This window comes from Macrobrachium nipponense, chromosome 35 (assembly GCF_015104395.2).
Source record: "Macrobrachium nipponense isolate FS-2020 chromosome 35, ASM1510439v2, whole genome shotgun sequence".
Taxonomy (NCBI): Eukaryota; Metazoa; Arthropoda; class Malacostraca; order Decapoda; family Palaemonidae; genus Macrobrachium; species Macrobrachium nipponense.
The window spans coordinates 54,749,485-54,774,208 of NC_061096.1; the positions used below are offsets into that span (position 1 = coordinate 54,749,485).

At 42.4% G+C, this 24,724-nt stretch overlaps 1 protein-coding gene across 1 annotated transcript in view; it reads left to right on the forward strand.

Moving 5' to 3' along the window:
- LOC135208352 (huntingtin-like) overlaps positions 1–24,724 on the forward strand; it is a gene marked incomplete at its 5' end in the record, with an annotated part of 207,733 nt that overhangs the window by 123,931 nt on the left and 59,078 nt on the right. Inside the window, 1 exon segment of the mRNA XM_064240455.1 lies at positions 17,372–17,457. Coding sequence (XP_064096525.1) covers positions 17,372–17,457 — 86 coding nt within the window.

Genomic DNA, 24,724 nt, shown 5'->3' on the forward strand with positions numbered 1-24,724 from the left:
GAAGTTGCAGGATTGGATGGAACGTCGGAAGGATCAGGGCAAGTCGACTTTCGCCCTTCCTCCTTCAAGACTCAGTGGGAAAGGCGGCATTTGGTATGAGACCAAAGCTGAAGTAGGAGTTAAGATCCCGTCGTCTTCCCAAGGGGACTTTGCTAGTCTGGTAGACGCCCAGAAGAGATCCCTTTTATCGTCCGCTAAGATTTCATGGACTCCAACGGAGATTGACCATCACATGAAAGGTCTGTTAAAGACTGGAAGTCTTTAACTTCCTAGACTGGTGCCTAGGAGTCCTGGATCTTCAACCTAGGAGTCCTGATTCTTTGAGTCTGGGGGAGCTGTCCAATGTGTTGTCATGCATGGACAAGGCCGTCAGGGATGGTTCGGAAGAGTTAGTGTCTCATTTCGGCACTGCTTTCCTCAAGAAGAGAGCGCTTTTCTGCAATTTTACAGCGAGGTCTGTTTCTGCATCGCAGAAAGCAGAGCTTCTCTTTGCACCTCTTTCGAGCCATCTCTTCCCCCAGGCTATGGTAAGGGACCTGGCAGTGAGCCTACAAGAGAAGGCTACCCAGGACCTCTTGGCCCAGTCTTCAAGACGTCCCGCAGTCCCTACCACGTCGTCGTCTGGACGACCTCCTAGGAAGGTTAAACCCTTTCGTAGCGCTCCTCCCTCGAGAGCTGCTCCTCGAGGGAGAGGACTTGCAAGAGGAAGAGGTTCCTTCAAACCTAAATCCTCAAAGTGAGAAGAAGTCCTTCAGATGCCGGTCGGAGCCAGGCTAAAGTTCTTTGCGGGGGCGTGGAGAGAGAGAGATACAGATGCGTGGTCCCTCAAGATAGTGGAACAGGGGTACAAGATCCCTTTGTGGACCCTCCTCCTCTTTCTACGACTCCCAGAGATCTTTCCCCGTCGTATCAAGGGGAGAAACATCAGGTTCTTTTAGATCTTTTGGATCAAATGATCAAGAAAAGAGCGGTGGAGCAGGTCTTAGACCTGGGGTCACCAGGATATTACAACAGACTTTTCCTGGTACCAAAGCAGTCGTCGGGGTGGCGTCCAGTCTTGGACGTAACAGCCTGAATCTTTTCGTAGAAAAGAAAAAATTCAAGATGGAAACACCTCAGTCGGTTCTAGGAGCCTAAGACCGGGCGACTGGAATGGTGTCCTTGGACCTACAGGACGCATACTTTCACGTGCCTATCCACCCCTCTTTTCAAGAAAGTTTCTGGGATGTTTATGGGCTAAGGGACAAAGTTTGGCAATTCCGAGCTCTTTGTTTCGGTTTAAGCACGGCTCCGATGGTATTTACCATGCTCATGAAAAATGTAGCGAGATGGTTACATTCTGCAGGAATAAGAGTGTCCCTGTATCTCGACGATTGGCTGATCAGAGCATCGTCAGAAGAAAGGTGTCTGAAGGACCTTCACTTCACGTTGGCCTTGGCGAAGTCCCTGGGACTTCTGGTCAACCTCGAAAAGTCGCATCTGACCCCAACACAGTCCATCGTGTATCTGGGGATTCAGATGGATCAGTGGCTTTTCGAGCGTTTCCGTCCCAGGAACGACAGCTGCAAGGCTTAGAGAGAGTTTCGGCCTTCCTGGGGAAGGAAGCTTGCTCGGCGAGGGAGTGGATGAGTCTGCTGGGGACCATTTCCTCGCTGGAAAAGTTTGTTTCCCTGGGAAGACTACACCTTCAGACCTCTCCAGTTTTTCTTAGCAGACGAATGGAGAGTCAGAGAGGATCTGAATGCGACCCTTTTCTTCACCAAATCGGTGAAGAACCATCTAAGATGGTGGTTAGATCCTCGGAAGTTTCGAGAGGGGTTGTCCCTAAAGCTTCTGAGCCCCAGACCTAGTGTTGTTTTCCGACGCTCGGTGTCGGGATGGGGAGCAACACTGGGAGGGGAGGAAGTGTCAGGCACCTGGAGGGGGGAACAGGTGTCCTGGCACATCAATGTAAAGGAACTAGCGGTGGTTTTTCTGGCGCTACAGTTCTTCCAACAAAAGGTTGCAGAGAAAGTAGTCCAAGTCAACTCGGACAACACCACAGCCCTTGCGTACCTAAAGAAGCAGGGAGGTACACACTCCCGTCCTCTTTTTTATTTAGCGAGGGAGATTCTGCTGTGGGCAGATGCGAGACGGATAAGGATCCTGACGAGATTTATCGCAGGAGTCCAGAACGTCAGAGCAGACCTTCTCAGCCGACAAGATCAGATCCTGCCGACGGAATGGACGTTGCACCAGGATGTCTGTCGAGAGCTCTGGAGACTGTGGGGGTGTCCGTTAGTCGACCTATTTGCGACTTCGAGAACAAAGAGGTTGCCTCTTTATTGCTCCCCTGTGCTGGATCCGGGAGCAGTCGCTATAGACGCTCTGCTCTGGGACTGGACGAACCTGGACTTGTATGCCTTCCCGCCATTCAAGATCATGGGGGAAGTAGTAAGGAAGTTCGCGGCATCGGAGGGGACGAGGTTGACCCTGATCGCCCCGATGTGGCCCGCGAAGGAATGGTTCACGGAGGTAATGTCCTTCATCATAGACTTTCCGAGGACGTTGCCCTGGAGGAAAGATCTACTCAGACAGCCCCACTTCGCAAGATATCACCGTAACCTCTCCGCTCTGGGTCTGACTGCGTTCAGACTATCGAAAAGTTGGCCAGAGCGAGAGGTTTTTCTAAAGCAGCTGCAAAGGCGATCGCCAATGCTAGGAGAACGTCCTCGAGAGCTGTTTACCAGTCGAAGTGGGCTTCCTTCAGGGCATGGTGTAGAAAGGAGGGAATTTCCTCTTCCACTACCTCTGTGAGCCAGATAGCCAATTTCCTGCTATTTTTAAGAAATGTACAGAAGCTGGCTGTCCCGACCATCAAGGGATATAAGAGTATGCTGTCAGCAGTCTTCCGACACAGAGGACTAGACCTGTCTGATAACAGGGATCTTCACGATCTCCTGAGATCATTTGAGACATCCAAGATACCTCAGGCGAGGCCTCCTTCTTGGAACTTGGATTTAGTCCTTAGACTGTTAATGTCGAGTCCTTTCGAACCTCTACATGAAGCGTCTCTTAGGGACTTGACGAAGAAGGCTCTTTTTCCTAACTGCTCTGGCGACGGCGAACGAAGAGAGTTAGCGAAATTCAAGCCATTTGTAAGCGAGTGGGCTTCAAAGGGGACAATGCTGTCTGCTCTTTGAGTCCCACTTTCTTAGCAAAGAATGAAAACCCGTCGAACCCTTGGCCAAGGAGCTTTGAAATCAAGGGTATGACAAGCCTTGTGGGCCAAGAACCTGAGAGAGTCCTGTGCCCTGTCAGGGCTCTAAAGTTTTATGTCCACAAGACTAAAGAAGTACGAGGTCCCTCAGATAATCTCTGGTGTTCAGTTAAACGACCCGATATACCATTATCCAAGAATGCCTTGGCGTTCTTTCTGAGGGACGTCATTAAAGAGGCTCATTCGTCTTCCACACAGATCGATTTGAGCCTCTTGCGAGTGAAAGCTCACGAGGTCAGAGCTGTCGCAACCTCGCTTGCCTTCCAAAGGAACATGTCGATCAAGGACATCCTTGACGCCACCTTTTGGAGGAGCAATTCAGTATTCGCCTCACACTACTTGAGAGATGTGAGAACGATATACGAGGACTGTTGTTCTCTTGGCCATACGTTTCTGCAGACAGTCCTTTGGGGGCTGAATGGTAGCTCTCTCCCTATCCCTTAGTTAGGTTTAGTTAGTTTTTTAGTTGTTTGTGTTTTTTTGGTTGTGTGAGGCTTTGGTGAAGACCTCCCATCTCTTAGCTTAGTGTTCAGGGGGTCTTGGATAGTTGGTCAGGTGGTGGTCAGTTGCTTCGTTGCCCTCATTTGTATGGCTCTATGCTCTTGTCACATTGAGGTCACGTCCCCGTTGACAGAGCATCCAGAGCGCACCAGCACTACAGGTCTCCACCGGGCTGGCAACTCTGATTAAGCACAAGCAGGCTGAAGTGACAGTAATCACAGAGTCTACTTTGCTAACAGGTGAGGAACCAAGGTGTATATCATCTACTTAATTTAAGTTTCCTACAAATCCTATTCTGTCTCTTCCCACCATCCGAAGGTGGGATTCAGCTATATATATATCTGCCAGGTAAGTTTCATGAACAAAATGTTATTGTTATAATACAATTAAGTTTGTTCATACTTACCTGGCAGATATATATAATTAAGTGCCCACCCACCTCCCCTCAGGAGACAGTGGCACTGATAAAATATGAATAGAAAATGGGAATGGTTCCTGATATCCGCCTCCCAGCGGCGGGAATGGGTACTACCACCTGGCCGCCCACTGCGTGTGCCGCGAGTTTTGAAATTCTGTCGGACTTCGGAGAATACAGCTATATATATATCTGCCAGGTAAGTATGAACAAACTTAATTGTATTATAACAATAACATTTTATCATAAAAACTTCATTTTTGGCCCGACAGTGAAGAAATTCCTGGAAGAGAAGTGCCTCACTCTGAAATGTCTGCTGTTGTTGGACAATGCCCCTGCTCACCCTCCTGGCCTCGAGTAAGATATCCTAGCGGAGAATTCGTTTATCAAGGTTCTTTATCTTCCGCCTAACACCACCCCTCTCCTGCAGCCCATGGACCAGCAAGTGATATCGAACTTCAAGATGCTGTATATGAAACATCTTTTCAAGAGATGTTTCGACACCAACGATACCACAAACCTCACCTTATCTTTTCAAGAGATGTTTCGACATCACTGATACCACAAACCTCACCTTGTGTGAATTTTGGAAGGAGCATTTCAATGTTGTCATACCCATCCAACTCATCGATCAAGCTTGGCAGGAGGTTTCAAGGCGAACCTTGCATTCTTCATGGAGGAAACTCTGGCCTGATGCCATATCCACCTGAGACTTCGAGGAATTTGACGTGGGCGAAGCTGGTACTGCAGATTCAGGAACAGTTGACGATCCTGAAACTGTTTCGCAATCAGATCTTGACAAGATCGTTGCACTCGGCAAGTCCATGGGGCTGGTCGTCGACGAGGGCGACATTAATGACCTTCTCGAGGAGCACCAAGAGGAACTTACGACAGATGACCTGAAGGAGTTAGAGGCCATGCAACATAACGTCATTCAAGAAGAGTTCTGTAGCAGCAGCGAGGAGGAGGACGACCCTATGATAACGGCAGAAATTAAGGATGCTCTAGCTGCTTTTCATAAGGTGCAATCATTTGTAGAAAAGAGACACCCCGAAAATGCTTGCTTACACAGGTCGTATGCTTGCGCAGATTGATGACGTTTGCCTGAGTCGTTTCAGGAGCATTTTGAAAAGCAGGCAGAAGCAATCTTCCGTGGATAGTTATTTGTTCCGATACGAATACAAACCATCGGTCCTTTACAATAGAAATGTAACTTGCGGCAGCTGGAACCGGTCGTAAGCTTCGAACAAGGGAGTTCGATAGTTAACTGCTTGTCCGACAGTCCGCGCACCACGCGACTGGGAGGTGAAGATCCACTTTGCTTTCGGCCGCGCTGGGTGACAGACGTGTTCTCCACTTCTCTCTGCCCGCCTTTCGTCGTATGCTTTGTTTCTTCAATCTTGGTTTGCTATTCTTGTGTGATTGTGTAAAATACTGTAAGCACTTGTGCTTTTGTACTTTATTACCATTATTATGGATTCTCGTTAGCTGGAGAGTTCCCCACGCCCCCCCTCATCAGCCGCAGGATTTGCCCTGGTGTAGAGGGCTGTAAGTGTGGGGCCTTCGGCTCCTTCTTGGAGGTTGATCCTCATGAATTGTATGCTCGGTGTCGGGGGCACGAATGCTCTCGCGCGGAGCCCTGTGATATTTGTGTTTTGTGGTTGGAGGAGCAGTGGGCGCGCTTTGAGGGGAGGAGAAAGCGACGTAAGCCTGCCAGGGAGTCATCGGAAAGTTCTCTGGCTACTCCCCTGGTCATGGACATGTCGTCTTCTTTCCTCCTTCCGTCTCAGCTCTCGCGTATGGCTCCTTCCCCTTCGGGGGGGGGGGAAGGTTTCTCGCTCCTTCTCTTCGCCTGATCCGTCGAGCGTGGAGGAGGGGGTGAGGTACCCCGACATCCAATTGTACTCGGGGTCTTCCGTTTGCTCGGGGTGGGACTTGTCCCCCCCGGGCAAGGGGGAACCCCTCCTACTAACCCGACTTTTGCCTCCTCAGGTGCGACTGCCGCAGGTGACGACCTCGGCCAGGTATGGTGCTCGCTGGGTCTCCAGGGGACACCGAGTATTCGGGGGCTGTTGCTTCACCTGGTGAGTGGCTGTGCTCCGGTTACGCATGGTCCGGTAACCACCACCGTATCGACCCCAGGGTATGCCGCCCCTCCTCACCTGGTTTATACGCAGCATATTACAACGGTGACCCCTTCAGCTGCAGTGCAGGCGCTGTTTCCTAGCGTTCCGAGAGGGTCGTAACACCGCCGCCTGGGTTCGCCGCTCTTGCCTCAGCCCCCGACTTCCGGTACCCCAAGAGCCCGCCCCTGGACCTGCCACCAGTACCCAGGAGGTCGCTTGCCGCTGCCCTGCCTCCTGCTGTACCTGCCGTTCCTGCTGTACCTGATGTACCTGCCGTACCTGGACCAGCCCCTGCCGATGTCGTTCCTGCCTGTGGTGTTGCTGCTCCAGTCGCAGGTCCTGCCGGACAGGTGCAGCCGGGCCGTGTTGCTTCAGCAATTGCCCCGGCTCCATCCTAGATGGAGGACTTGATGACTGTCCTGAGGAAGCTGACGAAGAAGAAGAGGAAGAGGAGGAAGGTGTCGTCGTCGTCTTCATCGTCTTCTTCGTCGTCGTCGTCTGCTGCCGCCTCTTCCCCTTCGGCTTCCAAGGCTTCACGGCTGAGGAAGAAGAAGGCAGTCTCCTCCCCCCCTAAGAAGTCTCCTTCGGGAACATCTAGGGGCCCGTCTCACTCCGGTGGGACGGGGGGGTCTTCCGCTGGTCCTCCCGCTCCTTTGGGAGCGGGGCCCGTCTCACTCCGGTGGGACGGGGGGGTCTTCCGCTGGTCCTCCAGCTCCTTTGGGAGCAGGGCCCGTCTCTCCTTCCGCAAGGAAGAAGAAGAAGACGGGAACCAGACGGGTACCGGCTAACACCGGTACCTCCTCACCTGGTGCTAGGGGCTCTGCCGCTGCATCAGGTTCCGTCTCGGCCTCTCGTTCGCGAGAGGTACCGAGCGTGCGGTCACCCGTGGGTGCCAGGACCGAGGCATGGAGTGGAAGACAGGTGAGAGTCGCTCAGGTGACTCCTGCCAGGCCAGCGATCGCTCTCGTAGCTATACGCGGGTTCCCAGGGTTGACGCGACGGTCCCAGACCGGCTGCGGGTTGAGACAAGGAAGAGGTCCCCCTCGGTCGCCGGAGCCTCAACGCGCCATGAGGACAGGCACCGCTCCCACTGCAACAGCGGACTCTGCAGGTCCCCTGACGGCCGCTCCCACCCGGACTGGGCGGGTAGGGGGACCAGCAGCAGTTCCTCTGATGCTCGGGACCGGAGCCGTTGTTCTCGGTCCACCCGCTCTCCGGAGTGTGCGACCAGGCCTGCAGCTCAATCGCCACCACGGGTTGGCGATCGCCAGCAGCAACCCAAGCACACTGGTTCTGCCGGTGGGCGATGGGGAGCATCAGGTCTTCCTCTCCGATCCCTTCAACTTCCTCGGGCTATGCCAGGAAGAGCGAGGTGATCTGGAGTGACAGTGAGGAGTGCGGCAGTTAACTGCTTATCCGACGGTCCGCTTACCGCGCGACTGGGAGGTGAAGATCCACTTTGCTTTAGGCCCAGGAAAAAACTGATTGAGGGGTGGCATGAGGTTCGACTATGTGTAAAGGACCTCAGATTCCTCCCACCAATAGCTATACGCGGGTTCCCAGGGTTGACGCGACGGTCCCAGACCGGCTGCGGGTTGAGACAAGGAAGAGGTCCCCCTCGGTCGCCGGAGCCTCAACGCGCCATGAGGACAGGCACCGCTCCCACTGCAACAGCGGACTCTGCAGGTCCCCTGACGGCCGCTCCCACCCGGACTGGGCGGGTAGGGGGACCAGCAGCAGTTCCTCTGATGCTCGGGACCGGAGCCGTTGTTCTCGGTCCACCCGCTCTCCGGAGTGTGCGACCAGGCCTGCAGCTCAATCACCACCACGGGTTGGCGATCGCCAGCAGCAACCCAAGCACACTGGTTCTGCCGGTGGGCGATGGGGAGCATCAGGTCTTCCTCTCCGATCCCTTCAACTTCCTCGGGCTATGCCAGGAAGAGCGAGGTGATCTGGAGTGACAGTGAGGAGTTCGGCAGTTAACTGCTTATCCGACGGTCCGCTTACCGCGCGACTGGGAGGTGAAGATCCACTTTGCTTTAGGCCCAGGAAAAAACCGATTGAGGGGTGGCATGAGGTTCGACTATGTGTAAAGGACCTCAGATTCCTCCCACCAATAAGTGATTCTTCCTATTGTAAAGGACCGATGGTTTGTATTCGTATTGGAACAAATAACAATTTGTCGAAAATTGTATTTTTCCTAACTATACAAACCTGAGGTCCTTTACACATAGTCGAACCTCATGCCACCCCTCACTCGGTTTTTTCCTGGGCCTAAAGCAAAGTGGATCTTCACCTCCCAGTCGCGCGGTAAGCGGACTGTCGGACAAGCAGTTAACTGCCGAACTCCCTTGTTCGAAGCTTACGACCGGTTCCAGCTGCCGCAAGTTACATTCCTGTTGTAAAGGACCTCAGGTTTGTATTATTAGGAAAAATACAATTTTCGACATTGTTATTTTTCGACAAATTGTGATTTTACTACATACATACGAATGTATATACAGTAGTAATTGTATACCATGTACACTAATACACTTTATTTACAGGTACGTACATATTAGTACCAGTACGTATTAATTTAGGTATTGAATGGTCTAAATTGTTGTAGGTTTTCATTGTTTATTGGTCAATTTAGCTTTATTATAAAATTTACTGTGGTGTTTTTGTAGGGCTTGGAACGGATTAGCCATTTTACATGTAAAATGCGGTTCAAATTACGAAAAGCTCATGATACAAAAGCCGCCTCGGAACGGATTAATTTTGTATCTCGAGGTACCACTATACCTCATAACTGGGACCCTTGGGACAAAAGGGCTGCTGGTTGCCTAATACTGCTGTTAGTGTGAAGAATGCTTGAATTCATACATTGGTACAACAGATAACAGATTATATTCACATTATGCATTGCATGGTTGACACAAATGTGCTGAATCTACACATGGCAGACCACTTATTCTACTCTCTCTCTCTCTCTCTCTCTCTCTCTCTCTCTCTCTCTCTCTCTCTCTCTCTCTCTCTCTCTCTCTCTCTCTCTCTCTCTCTGGCATAATAAATTATTTTAGGTGGGTTATTCTATTCATTAATGTATTGTATGTTATTTTAGAAGTAATTCAGTTCTAATATATACAGTAGTACCTCGAGATACAAGATTAATACGTTCCGAGGCGCCCTTCGTATCATGAGGTTTTTGTATCTTGGACCACATTTTACATGTAAAATGGCTAATCCGTTCCTAGCCCTCCAAAAACACCCCAGTAAATTATATTTCCAGGCCTAAAACACATGTTCTACGGTTACAACGCTGATCTGACAGAAGAAATATGACTCCAAAAAGGCAAAATACTGTACATACTTGAGTAATATTCAACTGCATGTAATGTTCAACCCCATTTTTACTGCATATATTAGGACTTTAGCATATATCCCTTAGCAACAAGCCTAGCCTGTGTTAGCGGTTGCTACTGTAGCCTAGTCTATGATTCTGACATCTAAACCTAAGAAGCTAAAAGCTTAGAATATGCCAATAAAATGTATAAATAATCAGTATGTACTCATTTCAAATAATTATTAATTAATCATTAACTATAATACACAAACAAACAAAAAAAACCCTCCAATCCATTGTTTACATTCAGCTCTTACGAGTACCGAACGAACGCCAAGCAATCACTTTTCCTAGGACACAGTAAGCCATAAATTTTCATTAGTATCTCTCTTCAACTAATGAAACTACCAAACAGTATATGTAATAACCATTCATTTCTATTCTTTATTCTATTTTTACCTAATGGAGATACCGAGTTACTGACAGCTATAATGAAACATACGTAACGTAATATTAAAACAGAAGAAGAATTCTAAAAAATACGTATTTGTTGGCAATTTGATGATAGCAGTCTGATTTATTTTATATTTTATAATATCTAATTCACAATTTTTTAAATTAAATGTATTGCATGTACTCATTTCAAATAATTATTAAATAACCATTAACTAATATAAACAAACAAAAAAAAAAAGCTTCCAAACTTCTGTTTGCATCCAGCACTTACAAGTATCGAACGATCGCCAAGCAATCACTTTTCCTAGTACACAGCAAGCCATAAATTTTCATTATCTCTCTTCAACTACTGAAACTACCAAACAGTATAATAACCATTCATTTCTATTCTTTATTCTATCTTTACCTAATGTTTTTTTTATTAAATGTATTGCATGAATAAGTTTTTCAATTTACAGCATCCTTTTACCAATAGAATACTTAAAGCACAAGGGGTAGATGCTGACCAATAGGAGAGCAGGATCTTATGAGGTGACTAGCATCAGGAACCAATTGGAGAGCGGGAGGATGGTGGCGAGTTTACTCAGTTGGCGGCGCGGGAGTTTTAAAATTGTTCTCGGTGGTCCGGGCGAATCTCGGGACTTTACAGCAACAACCTTTCGTAACTTGAGCAATTTTCTTATGTAGAGCTTTAAAATTTTTCGTATTTGCTTTCGTATCTCGAGTTTTTCATAAGTTGAGCCTTTCGTATGTCGAGGTACCACTGTATATATATATATATATATATATATCTATCTATCTATATATATTTATATATATATAGGATCAGATATATATATTTAATATATTAGATGTGTATAGTATTATATATATATATATATATGGTATATGATATATATATATATATATATATATATATATATATATATATATATATATATATATATATATTAATAAATATATAATAATGTATATATATATATATACACACAATATATCTAGATATATATATATAATTATATATATATATATCACTTTATATATATCTATATTTAATATATCATAATATCAGTATACTATCCATATATCATATATATATATATATATACTATATATATTATATACTATCTATATATATATAATATGGTTATATATATATATATAATCATAAATATTAGTATTCTATATATATTATATATATATATATATATAATATATATCTATATATATATATATCTCTATATATATATATTATATGATATATATATCTACTATCTAATATATATTTACTACGTCTATATATATATATCTATAAATATATATATGTCTATATGATATATATATCTATTTATCATATATATATATCTATATCTATATATATCATATCCTGTATATATAATATATATATATATTATATCTATATATATATATATATATATCTATATATATATATATATATCTATATTTATATATATCACTCTCTAATCTCTGGATCTATCTATATCTATACTATTATATAGTCTATTATATATGTATCGATATATCTATATCTATATATATCTATCTCTATATATAATATCTATCATATATCCTCTATAATATCTATATATATATATATATATATATATATACAGGCAGTCCCCCGGGTTACGACGGGGGTTCCGTTCTTGAGACGCGTCGTAAGCCGAAAATCGTCGTAAGCCGGAACGACGCTTGGAAATATGTCTTAAACTATAAAAAGTTATAAAAACCTTACTTGTAATCCTTTTGGTTACACTACATGTTGTTTCCTGTAGTTTTTATGTACAACCTGGAGTTATTTTCATAAAAGAATGCTGGTTCTTGAAGGTAAAAACTATTGTAATCCTCTGGTGACACTACATTCTTGAAGTTTTATGTACAACCTGGAGTGATTTTGCCCAAATCTTGAGGGCTACAAGAACAGCTGATTACTATTTACGTATCATATAGACTAATTAAAGTAAACGTATCTTTAAATAGGCTTATATATTAGTATCAACAAAACATTTCCTGCTATGAGTCAGAGGCCGTTTAATGAAACGAACACTTCTCTGTCCTATCTGTTCAAGAAAATAAATGTTACGTCAATCCCCGAGACGGTGACCATTGTTGCCAAGGCGTCTCTCTCTCTCTGATCAAATTACACTGGAACTTTGACATACGATTGCCCTAATATACGAATGTTTTGAGATACAACAGAAAATTTGCGAAAATATAAGCTTTGATATACAACGAAATATTTGAGATACGATTTTGCGATGAGTGTTAGTTGTATAGGCGACCGATAAATGGCGTTCAATCTGTTTGTTTGTTGGTGCTGCATGTTAACACGTCGTTGTTTAGTTCGTTGTATTTGCGCCTATTTTTCGTGTTATTTTGTCTATTTTATTATTAACCATGGGTCTCAAAGCTAAAGACAAAGCAGGTGATAAGAAAAAACCCAAGAAAATGATTTCGATGGAAGCAAACATGAAATTATAGCAAAGCATAAAACCTTCCAAAGGCATCACCATTATTTCTAAACTACAAACTGATTAAAATAAAAAAATAAAAATTAGTTTAGCAATGTTATTTCATTTGTGTTTATTACGTAGTTATTAGTGTACATACGTAAATAAAAAGAGAACAAATCGTTCCCTGCCACCCTTCCCTACCTCTTCCCCCTGCTGCCTCACGTCATCTTTCGTTGTGGTAAGTAAAATTCCTTTCTTTTTTTTTAATTGATTTTATTAACATTTATTATCATTTATCACATTGCTATGTTATTTTATCATTATGTGTGTTATTACTCGTTTATTTGTGTATAAATTGTGTATATTATATGTAATTTAGCTGTGTTTAGGTGTGGTTTCATACCGCTAGAACGGATTAATACATATTACATTATTTTAAATGGGAAAAAATGCTTTGAGATACAACTGTTTTGATATACGACGATGGTAACGGAACAAATTAAATTCGTATGTCAAGGTTCCAGTGTACTGGATAATGTCTCTCTTTGGATACTTCGATTTTGCCAAAATCTTGAGGGCTGCAAGAACAGTTGATTACTATTTACGTATCATATAGACTAATTAAAGTAAAACGTATCTTTAATAGGCTTATATTATTAGTATCAACAAAACATTTACTGGCATGAGTACGAGGCCGTTTAACGAAACGAACACTTCTCTGTCCTTACTCGGAGCGTCGGAAGACACCCCCTTTTCGTCTTCTCTCTCCCTCTCTCTCTCTCGTCTCTCGTCTCTCTCTCTCTCTCTCCTCCTTCTCTCTCTCTCTCTCTCTCATTGTAATCTAACCAGAAACTTCGTTTTGTTATTATTACTGGAAACAAGCAATGATTTTTTTCATTATTTGTGCTTTGGACTGTTATATGTAAACTTTGCGCACCGCAAGCTAGTATGTATTCATTCGCTCGGAAACTAGTTCCGCATATGAGGCGTCACTAAAAAACATAGAAAAATACGACATAAAAAGTGTCGAAAATCATCATAACCTCAAAATTTTGTTGTAATCTAACCAGAAACTTATTTTTATTAATATACTGTGCTAAACTATAAAGGAGTTTTATCATAGTATGAGTTTTTTTTAAAAGCGTCGTTAACTCGGAGCGTCGGAAGCGTCAGCGTCGTAACCTCGGAACAAGCGTCGTAACCAGGACGGATTTTTCCATTGAATATTTAAGAAAAAGCGTCGTAACCTCGGAACGTCGTAAGCCGGAACCGTCGTAAACCGGGGACCGCCTGTATATATATATATAGCTGGGTATATCATATATATATATATATATATATATATTATTCTATTATATTATATATCTTTTTTTTTTTTTGTAATTTATATATTTCTATATATCTATATATCTAGTATATATTTATATATATATATATATATATATATATATATAATATAGTATATACTATATATATAATATATATATATAGTATGGTAATATATCTTTATACTATATATATATATCTATCTATAATATATATATATATGATATATAAATCTATCTATATCTCTATATATTCTATATTAATCTATTATATCATTATAATATTATTATATATAATATTATTATAATAATAATATATATATATATCTCTATATATATATATATATATATAGAAATATATCAATATATATAATACATATATATAAATAATATTATATATATAATATATAATAATATATTATAATATATATAAGATTATTATATATATGAAAATACAATTGGAGAGAAAGTTATCAGGTAAACAAGATCAAAAATACCAGATGGTTAATTGTCAAAATGGTAAAAGAAGTTAAAGAGATAATCCAGGATTATCATATATTACACGGTCACAAACCTAAACATAGATTTAACCCTAACAGAAAGTAAACAGACAGTGAACTCCCATTTTAATAAACAAATTAAATCCATTCTGAAGGGCTTGGACCATTTAATTAAACATTTTACACCACAATGCGCCTCCCTACCTTATATGTACGGTTTAGTCAACACACACAAAATCAATATTCATTAGTTCAGTGGGCTCAGTTACGTATAATTTATCTAAATGGCTTGTAAAAATTCTTACACCTATGGTAGGAAGGTAGGAAACATTTCTAACACGAATGTTAAAAACAATGTTGATTCTATAAACAATTGAATAGTTTAAATTTGAATTTTGATTTTAATGTTGTTAGATTTGATGTTCTCTCTTTATTTACAAAAGTGCTTGTAGATGATTTACTTGAATATTTGGAGGATGAATTAGAATGTCATGATATTCGCTTAACTGTAGCAAACCTCATTAGTCTCATAAGGTTATGTATCAAAGATAGTAGATTTTATTTTAATGGGGAATTTTTTGTACAAAAGTTTGGCATGGCTATGGGTAATCCCTTATCTCCTGTCCTTTGCAATATTTACATGGAATTTTTTGAGACAAAACTCTTACCAAGAATTTTGCCCTAAAAAGTTATATGGTTTAGGTATGTGGATGATATTGTCTGTATTTGGCCAGTTCACGGAAATCTACAGGAATTCCTTAATAATCTCAATAATTTAGTCCCTTCTATAAAATTTACTGTAAAGGAAGAAAGAAATTGTAAGTTGAATTTTCTTGATGTAACTGTCCATAGAAATGATAGAAATTTCACCTTTTCAGTCTTTTGGAAGTCAACTAACATTGCCTCTTTTGTGCATTACTACTCCAATCACCATCAAAATGTTAAATTCTCTGTTTTTTCTGCGATGTTCTCAAGGGCTTTATGTGTCTGTAGCCCGTAGTTTATTGATGCTGAGATTAAAACTATTTATTATATTGCAATGAAACTTAAATACCCAAGGACTTTTGTAGATGTTGGTCGGTTTCCTGTAAATACTGAATTTACATTGAAATGGTTCTCTATGTTTCAAAATATCTAAGAAAGGGAGGCAATTGTCTTTTTCTAATTCTAGAGTAAACTTAATCTATGTTCATTTCTTCTCAGGCCACCATCTTAACATGAAAATATCATATGTTTTTACGAGCATTGTGCATTGTCAGTCCCCAATATTTGGATCAAGAAATTGAATACATAAGAAAAATAGGGAAAGATTTATGCTATCCTTCACTTATATTAGATATTTGTTATAATAAAGCCCACAACAAGTTTTATAGTGTAAGTAACACGCAGAAAGAAAATTCTAAGAACCTTCTCAGTTTGCCTTATTTTAGCGGATTTGAAACCATTAAATCATTGTTAAAAGCTTTTAATGTAAACCTTGTTTTTTCCTATAATAACACACTAAAAGGAATGTTAATAAAAATGGCCCCAGAGAAAGCAACAACATAATATATAAAATTCCATGTGTGGATTATCCCTCATTTTATCTCGGACAGTCTAGCAAGGGCCTAGAAGTAAGGCTAAGCCAGCATAGATATTCTGTAAAAACTGGGCAAACATCTAATGCAATATTCATTCATTTAAGTAAAAACAACCACCGAATAAATTGGGTTGGTAGTTCAGTAATTTCAAGGTCAAGAGATGTCTTATCACGAAATCTTTTAGATTCTGCTTTAATACAACTTACTTTTCATTGTAATTTCAATGTTAGTCATGGCCTTTTTCATTTAGACCCTTGTATTTGTAACATATCTAAGAATGACCTCAAAGATATAATTACAGACTTAAATAAAAATTAGTTGCCTTAGAGTTATCTTCGTTGTAATGTATGTCTAACATGTACTGTGAATATGTATTGTGAATATGGTTTTGTTTACCAAAGTTCTGAATAGCTGTCACCTATAATCCTTTAATTGTCTTGTCCTTGTATCTGAGATGATTGTCTTAAACTTTTAATTGTACCCATTGTCTATGCTTGTATGGGAAGGTTGCTCATCTTCCAGGTGTGTCGGATTCTAGGTACTAATCTCTCTATAATCCCTATCTGTCAGTTATACGAATCTTCTTGTTTTGTCTTTTTCCTCATGTATGTCAGTTCATCTGCTTAGTAAAGGACATTTGGACGTCGAAAGATCTCGCGGATACTCCGTTGTTTATTTTCCTTCGTGGCATATATCTTTATTTATGGATTTATCACGTTCCTAACTTTCGTGATTCAGTTATACACACACACACACACACACACATATATATATATATATATATATATATATATATATACTATATATATATATATATATATATATCTATATATATATCACTACTACATACATATATATGTATATATATACACACACAGACACACAGGCAGTCCCCGGTAATTGGTAGCCTCGGTTATTGGTGACCCGGTTTTATGGCACTTGTCTAGTGCTGAAAAACAGCAATTTTCAGCTCCAAAATGCGTTGATTTCCTGTTATTGGAACAATAATAGAGTATTATACATACCTAATAGAGGTGCCATTAACCAGTTACCAGTGCTAAGTCCAGTCATCAGTGCTGTTAAGCCCCAAAAATTGCCGATTTTCAGTCATTGACAATTTTTGCTTATCATCAAATGATAATGAAATAGTTATTCCATGCACAGTAACTTGAACAGGAATTTGTTTGAACTTTATAGCTATCTAATATTGTAGTAATTTTTGCATTATTTTTAGAAGGAAAATGGCAAAAAACAAAATTACCATAAGGAAAAAAAGGGAAAATATATATTGATTGCATTATTTACAGTCGTCCAGTGCATGCAAGTATTGACATTTGTAATTGTAATTGTATTAACAAGGTAGGATTCTCCACAATATTGGCTCATAACTTTTTTGGTATCCATTTTTAGGTATTGCTGTAGAAGCACTTCGACAAGGTAAAGAAGATTTGCCTGGTGGGAATAAGATGCCTTGGTCACTCTTTGGAATGTCTCAGGTGGGTTGAGGTACTGGTCACATCTTGCTTCTTTACTTGGAAGTATGTCAAACTCTGCTTGTATTGGTTTGAATTATCAGTTATTAAAGATGTGGATTTCTGAACATTAGATGTTGTAAGAAATATTTTACTCTGTACTTCTTGTGATTAATTAAACAGGTCTAACCGAGTTGTTGATATGAAAACTCCCTAGGAACATTAAGTTTTTAGATTATTGATTTCTATGATATGGGTCAGAAGTAGATAAAAGAAGTCTTAAGACTCAGCTGTTTATTGCTAATCTGGGTTGTTATTTATGTCTTTGTTCATATATGAAACAAACCTTCAGTCTTAACATTAGGATAAATACTTAGCGCCAGCTGGAAACCAGTAACGTTAAAAAATTATGTACGCAAGGGACTATTGGCATCTGTGCTTGGTCACGAGTTACGTGGAGCCACCCACATACCCCTCTTTAACTCATGACCCGTTAGTTATTTTCTTACCGCGTTTAAGAGAGGACGTGCTTTGCTTCCGTGCTTTTAAAGCCGGCTTAGTTTGCCCCCTGTTGTTTTGAAACTGTCGCATGTGAAATTTCCGGCCGCTATTGTGAACACGGAGCCTTCTCATGCTTCGAGATTTCCTGGATATCACAAGAAGCTGATAAACACCAGGATATTATCTTCGACGTTTTTGATGTCGGGGTACACTCATCGTGTAGTAGGTCGTAGGTGCAGAAACTCTTCAGATACAGTTAATTCGCTGCCTGTACTTTGGATTTTCACATATATCATATGGCTTGCCTATGAATCTAAAGCTTGGATGTATCAGGATGTACTTTGGGAAGTGTATTTGACTAATTGTGCTCCTTTCCCTGCGGGCAGGGGTGTGCATCGCCTTCTTGTTTTCATTCCAGATACATGGGCAGAGTTGATGGGGGTGTGCGATTGGCGTGAGACCTATCAGGAGTACCAAACCAAGAAGGACAGTTGGTTTGCTATATGATGTCTTGCACTTCCCTCCAGGGTCCCATGCTATGGATGTCCCTTCTACCCTGATATGCACTGAATGGCGGTCGAATGCATCAACATCTGTAGAGAAGCAGATAGTACAACACCTCAGCCTTTTGAGTCAGGTTGATATGCCTACAGGAATAACAACATCAGCCTTGCGCTTCTTGTTGAGTGCAGGCGTTGCATTCAAGATGCTCAGTGACGTCATAAACATGGCCCTTGCCATGACATCACTTCACGTCTACGGCCTACACGGAGATATGCTTCCATTTTCGTTGCTTCGAGGTACAAGAGTACTTTACAACTACGCTTTTGGATTTGGCGACATGCACATTTTTCGAGATAAATTGCAAGTGTTAGGAGATATAACAAACACATAGCAGAAAAGACGCAAGTCTTTCCTCTGTCTCCTTTCGCTTAGGCGTCAACAAGCTTAGGTGACATTGACGCCAGTGTGATCTCCTGCCAATTGTTGGAGAATAGGGACTTCGTGGCTGATCCTCGAGCCAAAAGAAGAAGTTTTTCACCATCTTTGAGCCAGGACTGTCATATCCCTATTATAAGAAAGCACATGAAGTAGTTGTAATTGTTGAACAAGTGACTGATGGAAGCTTGGTCTAGTGTGGCTGTCAAGAATGCTGGAATCAGGGACTTCGTGACTGATCCTCGTGCCAAGAGGAGAAGAATAGTTTCTTCTTCATCTTCAAGCCAGGACTGTCACATCCTTGTAAAAGTAACAATGCCACAGCAGTTGGGGTCTCTTGGTCTTGGCAGTAAGAGTACCATCAAAGCTGCACCCTTCCATCAAGCATAATGATGTCATAGCCAAAACCGCTATCAAAATGGCAGTAGTCATAGTCATGACGTCACATCCTACTGCTGCCAACCTCTCTTCTTTGGTGGCATCCTTATAATTACACTTTCATTTCGGGAGCACGCACTTATGCAGAAATGGGAATTGTCTCGTGGGATAAGCGGCAATGTCAGTGCGTGCTCCAGTTAAATTTTGAATAAGAAAGCTTAAGCAGTAGTTTAGCTCAGTCTACTCTAGACAGTTACCGTTTAGGTTGTCAACAGTCCAGTGATAGTCTAGGTTGTGATAACTATGTTGGCTGTAGAACTATGATGAGCGTACGAACCATGACGACCATGTGGAATATGATGGTTGTAGGAATATGATGGTCGCAAGGAACATGATGGTCGCAAGGAATACGACGGTCGTAAGAAATATGACAGTCGTAAGGACCATGATGGTCGTAGGAGGCAACTGTGTAAACAGTGACGGGCGTAGAAATCGTTCGTAAGAACTTGGGGACTGGTTATCAGTGTTGCCAATTTAGAATTGGTACATACGTTGATGCCTTTACAAACTGTTTCCATGAATTGTAGATGTCATAGTAATGCAATAATGATAAAATTACTCTCATATTTGTATATAGATTGCAAATAGATACGCTAAATTCACTTACTTCCACGGTTTTGTGTAAGTTTTATCCTAAGTTTGGAAGGTAAACACAAACCAATTGGCAACTGCTGGTTTAATCATGAAAACGAGAACAGCGTAGTTTTACAATGCACACAATGCTTGACGGCCGTAAGGTCCACGCAGTAGTTATTGAGATGTGCCACCCTGTCATTTACATGCTAAGAGAAGTGAAGGTGCATCAGCCACATTCACCTGCTGTCTACCAACATGGGCACCCATCACAGTCAGTCTATGGATTCCTCTTAGTAATCAAATACAGTTTGCATGGTGGGAATTAACAGACTTTGGGTTGACCAAAACTTCAAACCTTTACAGGTAAGAAGAATTCCTTGTTTTATATACTTTTTGGTATAATCTGGTTTGTTTCTATAAGAATATTGACCGAACGCTTCTACTCATAGACAAGTAGCAATAGTTAGTTGATAGCTTGGTTCCTTTGCAGTAAAGTACTGTGGAACCATTCTTCTTAACGATAACTCACAAAACACGTTTCAGTTTCTGATCGCACAAGGCGGTTTTTATTTTGTTGGGAGTAGAGTTGATGGTGATAGGTATCCCATGAACTAAGATCCAGGCCTATTCATTGAGTGAGTTTTTGGTGTATAGGCCATGAAGAAAACTTCAAGTCAAAAGGAGGAGGTGGAACTTCTTTCTTTCGCCATTTTAGGTAGACAAGCCTAAGTAGTGCACTCGTAACCTAGGATGCTATAGCCCAGCTAATTGAGTCATACCTTTTAGCCTAACAAGTGGTTAAATTCGTAGCCTACCCCAGCTAGTCTGAATCTACCGCTACTATCTTAGTTTAATTTGAGTAGTAGTTCTTAGCTTAGACTGTCCGAACTAACTGGTTTGGGCACACATGTACCAACTTAGCCTAGCAAATGGTTGCGGTCTTGGCTTTCGAACCTGCATTTACTATCTCAGCTTAGTCTGAGTGGTGCAGTTCTTTGTTAGATTAGCCTAACTCCTGGGTTGGCTAGTTCTGGCATACATGTCATACATGTCAACTTAGCCTTAACAGTGGGTTGATGACTTAGCATGGCTTTGCTACTTGAACATGCCTTTATTATCTTAACTTGGTCTGAGTAGTAAGGCTCTAAGCATAGCCAAGCATAAACTAGTACGTAGGCTACCCATTTGGAACACTTTACCACCTCAGCCTAGTAGGTTGTGGTGGTAGCCTAGCATACATAGTCTGAACTTTCTTGGACAACTAACCTAAGTCATTGAATTTCTAGTATAAGCTAGTCTAACCTAGCCTAGACTAGTTAGCGTACTTCTCTGATCAACTTAGCCTAGCCTAAGTGATAGAGGAGTTAGCCTAGCCTAATTGGTAGAAAAATTAACCTCTCCTAACCTAACCAAGCCAGTTTGAACCGGGTCTTGTCAACTTAAAATAAGTTAGCTAGTTCGAAATTGACCATACCTACTAAGCCTAGTCTAAGTGGTTGATTGCTAGACTAACCTAGCGCCTTTAAAGGAGTCTCTTCCATCCTGGCCTAGTTTTTAAGTATTGAAGGCATGAACCTAGCGTAACGGGTTCGAGCGTCAGTTGACTGAAGCAAGTCATTAAACTTCATGAGCTCAAGAAAAGGAAGGTGGAGAATTTCCCATTCTTCAAGTGTGAGGTTGGGTTAACCCTTAAACGCCTATTGGACGTATTATACGTCGACTAAAACTGTATCGGGTGCTAATCGGACGTATGGTACGTCGACTACAAAAAGTTTTTTTAAATATTCGCAGAAAAATAGTTATAGGCCTAGTTTGCAAAAAATTTGAAATCACGCGCCTTGAGGGATGCTGGGAGTTCACGGATCAAGCTGTTGTTTTGTTTACAAGCGTTACCCAGGCGCGCATGCGCGAATTTCTTTCTTCTCGCACTAATAAGCACCAGCAACACATCTCAGAAATTCTTTCGTCACTTTGTCGTAATTTTTGCACCATTTTATATTGGCCATTACATAGAGATTTATTTATGAAAATGTGTGCAATTTCATGTAAAATTCAACAAAATACAACCCATGGTTGTAACTTTTATCAGTTTTGAAATATTTTCATATAAATCACAATGTGCCAAAATTTCAACCTTTGGTCAACTTTGACTTGACCAAAATGGTCGAAAAAACGCAATTGTAAGCTAAAACTCTTACATTCTAGTAATATTCATTCATTTACCTTCATTTTGCAACAAATTGGAATTCTCTAGCACAAGTATCTCGATTTATGGAGAATTTTTGAAAAACAATTTTTCCTTGCATCCGTGCACGGTAACTCTGCCGAAAATCTCAGATATTCTTTCGTCACTTTGTTGTAATTTTTGCACTGTTTTATATTAGCTGTTACAAAAGTTTTATATATGAAAATTTGCACAATTTCATGTTAAATACAACAAAAAAACAACCCATTGTTGTGGCTTTTATCAGTTTTGAAAATATTTCATATAAATCACGATGTGCCAAAATTTCAACCTTTGGTTAACTCTGACTCGACAGAAATGGTCGAAAAATGCCATTTTAAGCTAAAACTCTTACATTCTAGTAATATTCAATCATTGTTCCGATACGTAATACAAACCCTCGGTCCTTTAACAATAGGAAGGTAACTAGCGGCAGCTGGGACGGTCGTAAGCTTCGAACAAGGGGAGAACGGTAGTTAACTGCTTGTCCGATCGTGCGCGCGCCCGCGCGCCCGAGAGGTGAAGAATCACTTTTGCTTTCGGCCGCGGGTGTGAAGGACGTGTTCGTCATCGCTCTCTGCCCGCTTCATCGTCGTATGCTTTGTTTATATTGTGTTTACTACTATGGTTTGTTTGACTTGAAAATGAAACTGTAAGTACACTGTTTTCATTTTCATTACTTAATTATGAACCAACATGGAGCTATCGCTGTAGATGTGGCGATTTCCTCTCTTTTCATAAATTGAACCCTTGATTATGTCTCGGTGCCGACGCTCGCGCCGAGTCATGTATTTGGGCGAGAGTGTGTAATTGAAAAATGTAAGTACTTTTTTCATTATATTTTTGCCCTGTGCGTTCGTTACCGAGAGCGTGATTGCGCTCGGCACGAGCCTTTTATTTTGTATGATAAAATGCAATGAAAGTGGATTCGCAATGCAGTATTCTTTTCATTTTCATTTATTTATTTGCATAAAATTAATTTGGATCAATTTTCGCTCTTACCCGGGAATTGATCCTTACGATTATTTTCTGTGAAAGTGAAATCGCAAGTGCAGTATTCTGTTTCATTTTCATATATATTTTATGATAGCATCATATTATTTGGATCAAGTTTCCGTTCTTACCCGGGAATTGATCTTTTCCCCTTTAAGTTCTATGAAGTGAATCGCAAGGGCAGTATTCTGTTTCATTTTCATATTACTTTTCACTGCTGTGCGGGGGTAGGGGAAGCGAAGGTCTGCCAGGAAGTCGTCGGAAAGCTCTCCCGTGACTCCCTTGGTATCCGATTCTTCGGCTTCCTTCCTGCCCCCCGCTCAGCTTCTTCGTTGTATTTTGTATTTGGGGTCTTCCTTGCGTTCGGGGTGGGGCATGTCTCCCCCCCGTGCGTGAGGGAACCCCTCTTACTAATCTGTCTGTGCTACCGCAGGTGCTACATCCGTGGGAGACGACCTTGGACAGGTATGGACCACTGCGGCTGCAGGGCGTGCCTAGCATCCACGATCTGCTGCAGCGTCTAGCGAGGTCTGGGGCGGTGACCTTGGAGCGGTCTCCACTACAACCTCCACGGCCGCTTATGCTGCTTCCCCCCGCTGGTCTACACTCCCCATGCTGTGTCGGTGACGCCGTCTGCCGCTTCTAGGGCCGGTCGCCGCCGTACCAAGGAGGGGTATGCCGCCGCCGCCTGTGTTTTCTTCGTGTTGCCTGCCCCAGACTTCCGCTGTTCCAGCAGCTCGCCCCTGGACCGGCCGCCAGTACCCAGGTTCCCGCTGGCTGCCGATGATTCTACGAGGCGATGGCTGGACCTGCCGTACCTGTCGCTGATGTGGTTCCCGCTACTGGCTTGGCTGTCCCTTCTGTGTTTACCGCTGCCACTGTTCCTGCCGCTCCTGAGCTGGTTGCTGTTCCTGTCGCTCCTGGTTCCTGCGCCTGTCCATGCTGGTCCTGCCCATGGTGTGTCTTCCCCAGTCCCAGGTCCTTCCGGACAGGTGCCAGTCGGGGGGCCGTGTTGCTTCGGCAATAGGCCCGACTCCGGCCTGGATGGAGGACATGACGACTGTCCTGCGTGAGCTGACGAAGAAGAGGAAGGTGTCATCTTCGTCTTCGTCTGTTGCTGCCTCTTCCCCTTCGACTTCTAAGGCCCATAAGCCGAAGAAGAAGAAGGCTGCCTCCCCCCATAAGAAGTCTCCTTCGGGAACTTCTAAGGGACCGTCCCACCTCGGTGGGACGGGGGGTCCTTCTGCTGGTCCTCCTGCTCCTTCGGGAGCGGGGCCCGTCTCCCCTTCCGTAAGGAAGAGATAGACGGGGACCAGAGGAGTATCGGTTAGCTCTGGTACTTCCTCGCCTGGTGCTAGCGGCGATGCCGCTACGCCAGGTTCCGGCTCGGTCTCTTGTTCGCGAGAGATCCCGAGTGTACGCTCTCCCTCGGGAGACCGTGCAGCCAAAGTTTCGGCGCCAGAGTTCGCTCGGCGCCAAGACCACGGCACGGAGCAGAAGGCTGGCGAGAACCGCTCAGGTGACTCTCGCCAGGCCAGCGGCCGCTCTCGCAGCGACCAGCTGGCAACCGGGGTTTTCCCCCTAAGAAGACTCCTTCGGGAACTTCGAAGGGCTCATCAC